Genomic DNA, 8,041 nt, shown 5'->3' on the forward strand with positions numbered 1-8,041 from the left:
ACCAACCCCTTTCAATCCAGGAACTACCCGATTATCATTAATTACTGTACCCCTCAATCGAAAACTCGAAGAGACGAAAAAAAAAATGCGCCCCGAGTCTCCTATCACTACCGACCCGATTCCCCTCTCCATTCTGCGCTCCGCGATGAAGAAGGTGCTTTTCTACTGGGAGTATAAAACCGGTGAAAGCGCCTGGCAGCCCTCCAGACTGCCGCTGTGTACGTCAGCGTCAAGAGCTCCTCGTATATTCCATTTTAATTCACTCTATCAAGTTTTTACGATTCCCCCCCCATTCCCCTGACCCCCGTCCCGCAATCAATAGATCAAGTTCGGTCAATCAATTCCCAAAACAAATTGAATGACTCGACGCAGATAAATTACTCATAAAAATCATCAAGAAGTCTTACCCCAGATAAAGAGAACATAAAATAAAATTCGCGCGCGAAAAGTCGTGACAATAGACTGATTGAAAATTTAAAAAATTGATTAGTGAGAAAATCATGAAGAGTTACCTGATCTTGGTTTGGGCAGTTTTATCCGTCGCATGTGTCGTCTCGGGATATCCCCAGGAGCGTCTAATGCCAGGTCAGTGTACATTAATGATTATTTATTCCCAGCGATGTGCATCAATTGTGAGTTCTTCCGAGAGTTTTCTTTTTCCTGCGTAAAGATATTTCCAGCGACTAGAAATCCTCGTATTGTAGTTTGTGGCGAGACGGGTGAGAGTGATGATACCGCAGAAAATAATAGACGACTCAATTCCATTCTGAATGACCTAGTGATCAGCTGACGAGTGGATAAAGAGGGCGATATGACGGAAATTTCACGGAGGCGGAATCATTCTCGAGTGATTTTCCCGTTGTCATTCAAAATTTTCACGATTTCCGGTTCATGAGGTTCACAGTGAAAGTCGGGGAAAATAAATTCAAGTTATAAAGTTTTAAAACAGGGAATTCCATTAAATTCTGTGGTAGCAATGCGTGAACCTTTGACACGCGAGTGAAAACACAATTTCCGGTCATAAATGGAGTGATTGTACAATAGTTCTCGATTTGTTCTATGACCACGTACGCTTTGTCTAATGACTCTTCATTAATTCTTGATTGTTGTCATTAAAGTGCTTTCTTCTGGTGTTTAATAGTTGCGCGATTCGCGGGGGAATAAAGAAAATTGCATATTATTTTCGCCGAGGGTTTCAAAATAAGAATGACGCCACCTCGTGGTGGCGTCTCTGTACTCAAGGCCGCATAACCTCACTAATTATCAATTGATGACGGCGTAAATTGAATCAATAAAAATAATGTTATGACAGAAGACGGATAATTAATTATTAGCTAGTGAATTCACTGAATGTTCCAACCACAACAGCCTGAAAAATATTATTCAAATATAATCAACAGAATTTAAAGATTCAAATAGAATCAGAATTTCGAGAAAAAAAATCCGGTTAGTCCCATCAGCTGGTAAACGAGTCGGTGATAAATTGAATCGATTCAATGTCTCAGAAGTCGCCAGTCATCCTAGTAAACAGCACCAAAAAAAAACAGATATGTCCTGAATCAAATCGAAAATCGTCAAGAATCGAGCCGCTGGATTTTTTATTTTCGTGTAATGAGCCTCAAACCGACACGATTTCTAACGCAACATCAGATCGCCAGCGAGCGCTGGAAGAACAATAAATCGTTCATTACGCGTAGTTAACGCGATCGGTGTCGACTATTCTCTGCACCATCAGATCGTAATGAGATATCGTATCCCTGAAACAGTGGCCCTAATTGGTTAACTAGCGATTGAAGTAGTCGAAGGTTAAGAGCCCACTGCGCGATGGAATTCATTATCCCGTCATAAATCATTGTCGATTTATCTACCTGACGCCCGCCCGCAGACTCTTTTTCACTCTCGGTGAGTATCGCCTCGGGGGTCAGTCAGTCCCAGTGACATCGATGCCGCTGTTAATGAAGCTATCGGTCTAACCGCAGATGGGTAGATCCTTATTACATCAAAGCTCCTTCACGATTCAACGCCTTCCACCCATCTCAACGCCTCGGGAGGCTGATTCATACCGATAATCCGGGAGGATGATTAACTCATCAATTAAAAGCGCCATAACCATCCCATAATTATGGAAGCCATTTGTTTAATTCGACGACACCATTCTGATGTTTAACGCGCAGTGGGCGGACAATTAATCGCGAATTATTTGGATAATTATGAGGGGATGGTGCGCCACGCCGCGGCGGCGTCCCTGTACCAACGAATTTGTGCATAACCTCCATAAATTTTTGAATTATGTACCGATCAATGAAAGGAGAGGATCTCACGGGGGATTCTATTGATTAACTGATTGACGGGATAGACCAGCCTCTCGCCGATTATTTTTCAAGGCGCACGTGACTCATTCGCCATCACCACTACGACTTTTACCCGATCTGCCGCTGGACGCTCTCATGATCACTGTAACATACACATTACGATGGAAGGGCTGTGTCGGCACGTGCAGCATTCTCGTCTGGATCACGTGCTGCACGTGAGTTTAGCCTAGGACTCCCCCGGACTCACGTGAATTATTATTATTCCACGATCCATTTGGTTTCAACACTGTCGGCTGTACACTCAAGGCAAAACGCATACTACACGGGTGTAATGTAGGCCACGTTAAAAAAATAGCGGAAGATAAATATCCTGTTATCCTGCGTTTCGCAGATCGATTCCAGGGGGAATCGCGAAAAATGGACTTTCATCAGGGGGGGAGTTGGGTTGGATTTAATTATGAAAGTTGACATCGGTGAACTTTGCGGGAAAAAAATTCACGATCGTGTGATTATCAAGTTTAAGATCACTCATATGTTCGAGTCAATAATCTTAGACGTGAGAATTCGCGATAACCGCTGGCGAGTGGAGGGTTATGAGATTCGAAAACTCCTTCCTTGGTCGTAAATCTGTTTATAATTGTAGAGACTTTAATTAAAAGGTAGATAAAGCTGTGGCCGTTATGATGCGGCCTGATTAGGTCGTCTAAACCGCCGGTCTCCGGAAATTATTAAAAAAATTAAGTTACACCGCAAGATGGCGTCACCCTCGGCCTTTCGATCGCACCCCATTTCAGGTGCAATTGATTGCCAGCAATAATAACACGACAATTACCCTGAAGACGGGTTGTATCGATAAGTCCAGCAACCTTTAAAGAGAAGGGTACATACCTTGTATGCACACAATGCTGTCATTGACACTGATCGTACACGTGACCACCACCGGCTCGTGACTGGTGAGAAGAAAGGAGAAGAAAAAAAAAAATCATCGAGGTGTTTGAGAAACCCTCGCACGTTCACTCTCGTTCGTCGAGCAGTTGACTTAGGACCCCTTTCCTCTTCATCGTCGACCACTTAAAATAATCCGTGTATGGGGCACCAACTGCCGAGCCCTCGAACATTTACACCAGTATTTAAACGAGTTCCACTGATTTGGGATGTAATTTTATTCAGGTACATGAGTTTCATTCCAGAAATGGCAATCGTGTCCTCAATCATCGGGAGTTCAATCAGTGAAATTAATAAAGAGAAGTCGGAAGCTTAATTGAAATCAATGTCACTGACTTGCGATGACAAGATAGACGGGTATTGTTTTAATGAGTTGTCTGTTGACCCCCCGAGATTTTTTCCACCATTTGTAATTAGCATTTTGATTTATCTTCACCTTTTAGGGTACATCCACCTTCATTTCCTAACGCATTCTCAACGGCCAATAACCCGGCGCATTCTTCTCTGCCAATTACGGTACAAGTGTCCACCCGTTTATTTACCCGCCGGGGGCTATCTTTCCTTTCTTCTGCATCCGGCCCACCATTTTGCTAATTTTTTTTTTATCTCTTCATTTGTGTCCTGATACTAATTGCACCGACTTTCACAGTGTACGCGAAAAGAGAGTCATAAAGCCAAACTTACTGATAAATTATAAATGTTTGCGAAAGATAGAACTAGAGGTAATTGTATGGTAATATTACTGCTAGTACATGATGTAGATCATTAATGAGGAAGTATTTAGCGGTTTGAGCTGCGGCGCCACCTTGCGATGGCGTCCCTGTACCTGCGTCGTCATAACCTCCACCATTTACTGCTGATGAATTCCACGCTGTTACTTATCTCGGAATAAAAATGCAGATGAGCTAATAATTATTAAAAGCCACATAATTATTGTAATTATTCTATTTATTGTTTCATCTCTCTTTGTGCTCTAATACTAATTGCCTCGACTTTCACACTATCCGCAGAAAGAGTCGTAAAGACTCCATTTTCCATAAAGTTGGTGATAAATTGTAAATGTTTGCGAAAGATAGAGCTGAAGGTAATTGAATGGTAATATTATTCTAATTATATGACATAAATAATTAATGAGGAAGTATTTAGTGATTGAAGTTGACTACTAGGAATGCCTTCAGGAATGGGCGGTGTTCGATCGATTAATCAAACGAACCCATATTTTGGGGGGAAAATCGATACTTTCCATGCAATCGATTAATTTCTAATAGTAAATCCTGGCCACCTGGTGGTGGCGTCCTTGCACTAATAGCTTCTTCAACTCCTGCAGTCCCAGCTGGTGGACAGGGCATAATACATATTAGGATGATTCAATCATAATTAATTCTCAGTAAATGGCGATGGTGATGAGTCCCAGATTGCGTTAAATATTATTCAGCTCCTGTTGCTCATGTAATTTTATCACATGTGGCGTTTATTGCCCCGGTAATATCAATATATCTGTTTTTCACGTGTGGAAATTGTGTGGAGGTGCACCGGCTGTTTCTCTGCACGTGACTTAATTCCCCGTAACGAACAGAATATCTCGAGTCACGTGTATCTTACACAGATAAGTATGAGGAAAGAGTCATAACGATATCGATAATCAATGACGGCGTACCGATGACATGGGAATGCGTGCGCAACAAAAACACGACCGACTGAAAACAGAAGGCATTCGCCAGCCCCACCTACACGCGTGCCATTCGACTGTCTATCAATCATTCGGCAAAAGGAGTCATAAAAATTTATTAATAATGGGCCTCCACTTGCGGTGAACCCTGGGGACTTTATAGACCATTTCTGTCTTTCGACCGGATTTTTTTTTTGCGAAGAAAGGCTAGGCCGGACCCAAATCGCCTAGCTTCTATTGGAAAAATGAAGAATGCGTTTTCGCAATGGAGTTTGGCAAATATAAAAAGTCACCAGGTGTCACCACTCAAGGAATATAATAACAGTAAGTGGATTAAAATTTTCACTTTTTATGGTGTCGAAAGGTGGGAATTATGAGCCAGCAAATGTGTAACACTCGGCACTTATTGATTTTGATATAATGAAGAATTGAGACGAGGTGAAATAATGAATCAACAATTTGGATGGAGTCTGACGTTTTTGATGGACGCACAAGCGACAGCTAATCCTGATCGACAGGCCGTGTAACGAGCTGACCCAATTGGTTCTAGGCCCAGATATTGATACGCAGGAGGCATTGACTAATAGTACATTCGATGAAATGTAGTGGAAATTCACGACTACTGGACGGAATGGGCTTGACACATAAATTTGTCTTCTATTTTGTGATTTTGGCGCGTCCAAGTTGTTTGAAGGACGCGTCCGCGAGGTGGCGCACCACCAGCACACAGTCTCAAAGAACTCCATATCGCCCTCATTGTCCTGCCAACCAAGAACCCACATTTTGTTTATGAACGTCCCACCCAAGCAGAGAATGCCATCGAGCAATTGCTCTCGGACTTAGCATAGACGTTAAAACGATTGATTTATACGAGACAGCACGCGGAACCCACTTTTACCCAATTGACGTTTTACGTCCCCTCGTACCAGCCGGGCTTTTCCGCAAACAAGTGTCCCAATACAATTATCCCGCACTCCAGTGCCTCCAATACTCGAATCAATTGCCCGGTTAGCTGTACCCCATTGTCCCGGAGATAAGTCTGATTTATGCGGGACAGGTGAATGCAACTCGCGGATGAAAGAAAATCTTTCACCTTTCATTCGATTAAAACCGATCATCCGAGTGAGTACGACTGTATTTTTTCCATGGATGATGCTGTTATCCTTGGAGGCGAACCTCCGGTGCTCCTGCAGGACAAAGAGAAAGAGTCTGACTAAGTCCCAAAGCATCCGGAGTATTTCCATCCGACCAACGAATCCCACGCGCTTTTGTCTCATTTTTTTCATCACATTCTTTTTTTAATTATTTCCATTTTTGACCATATCAATGTCCTCTCAAAGTTGATAATATGCAAAATCGGTTGGATTCCTCATACTAATTAATTCATTCAGCTTGATGTGTCCCATTTGTTCTTATCGATCGGTTAAGAAAAGACTTTCACTGTAATGTTTTCATCGAATCCGATGCGCACCAACGAACTTTGTGAAAAGTATCAATCGTGATTCTTCACGTCAGGAGAACGTGACGGTGATTTTATCCCATAAACCACGACCAACTGTGATCCCGTTTTCCGCCGATCGATGCGATCTGTTCAGCACGTCGTCACTTTCTAGCGTATGTCGACCGAAATTATTCGAATTCCATTAGAATTAAATTTATCCAGTGACAATCATCAAATGAGACTTCGAATTGATCTATCCGATAATTTAATCGAAAAGTTACTTTCTCGGAGTTAATAAATAGCCTTTTCCGTTGGTATAAGGGAATAACATCTATATTCGGAGTGAAAAGGAAAAATATCGGTGGAAAAAAAAAAATCACAATTGCTGATTTTTAGTCGCGACAATCAGCGCCATCGATCTTTTCGACAAGTACCCTTTGGGCGAGTACCGGCATTTCCTTTCCCAGAATAACAAACCGATCGACAATCTCCCCGTTCGATGAAAGCCCCGGCTGGGTCATACCCCAAGCCATTTTCAGCCTTCTATCCCTTTAATAATCCATTAAATCCAATTTTTTTACCAATATTTTTATCAAAACGTGACTTCGAGTGAAAAAATCGCCCGAGGAGTTGATAATTTCGAGGTCTCACTCTATATTCACCCAGAAATAAACCATAAAGGCCTCACATTGCCGATGATAATCGACTCACTGACTTGAATTGTCTTTTCTATTGACAGCCAGCCCCGGGGCAATGGTAATGTGACATGCGAGAATAGATGGGAATGAAAAATAATTATTACACATGGAGCACTAGTGTATCGTTTACTCGTGTGACTCATAATAATAATAATAAAAAAAGGAAAGAATAAACTCATAGTATGTAAATAGAAAGTCGTGTCGAAATGTCTGTTCTTTCCTGAGATAATTAATGACTCACCGATAATTAAATGGCTCGACCATTTTTTTTGGGACTCTGTGAGCATTCAGATCTGATCGGATGCTGCGCCATTCCGGACTTTATGATGATGATAACACGAGAATATTTTATTCCCGATATATTTTTTCACAATAATATCTAAAATATGAAAAATCTGAAATGGAATTTCGGTCTTTTTTTTCTGGGATCAATCGGAATGGATATATAATTGAATCTTACACTTAAATGTAATCGATGACTCAATGTCTCAAGTGTCGACGCGAATGTAATCGAGTCAGTTATATCGACTTTAATATTGACTCTTATGTGGCGAATTGATCGATGCATTGCCGTCACGATAGATGAGAATTCTCCGGATGCTGAATAAAACCGTCGGTTACACCTACACCCATTAATCCCCGCTATTTACCCCACAAGGCCCCCCCTAACCCCCTCCCATTTCTACCACCAACTCCCCGATATTATCGCGCCAACCATTTTGTAAGCGATAACATACCGATAAATTATCCGCTAATGTGGCATTATGTTGTCACGTTTTATCCCCTAATCGCTGAAAAAAAATTCCGCAATACCCAGATTGAATAGACAATTCCCTCAAAAGTCCAGCGAAATCGGTATAAAGAAAGTCAATTCTTCATTAATCCGACTGGTATTGAAAGACCATTGAATTATGCGAGATGAGTCTTACCGATAACAGTAACGAGCAATAAATAGTGCCCTAATGCGGTCATATAT

General features: G+C 41.7%; 1 protein-coding gene across 1 annotated transcript in view; it reads left to right on the top strand.

The window, feature by feature from the left end:
- Positions 1-224: 224 nt before the first annotated feature.
- The window catches only part of LOC105271183 (uncharacterized), a 30,866-nt gene continuing 23,049 nt past the window's right edge, over positions 225-8,041 (top strand). The window contains exon 1 of the mRNA XM_011312562.1: positions 225-585. Coding sequence (XP_011310864.1) covers positions 501-585 — 85 coding nt within the window. The 5' untranslated portion in view covers positions 225-500. The remainder of the gene's footprint in view (positions 586-8,041) is intronic.

This window comes from Fopius arisanus, unplaced genomic scaffold, assembly GCF_000806365.1.
Source record: "Fopius arisanus strain USDA-PBARC FA_bdor unplaced genomic scaffold, ASM80636v1 scaffold00104, whole genome shotgun sequence".
NCBI classification, from domain to species: Eukaryota; Metazoa; Arthropoda; class Insecta; order Hymenoptera; family Braconidae; genus Fopius; species Fopius arisanus.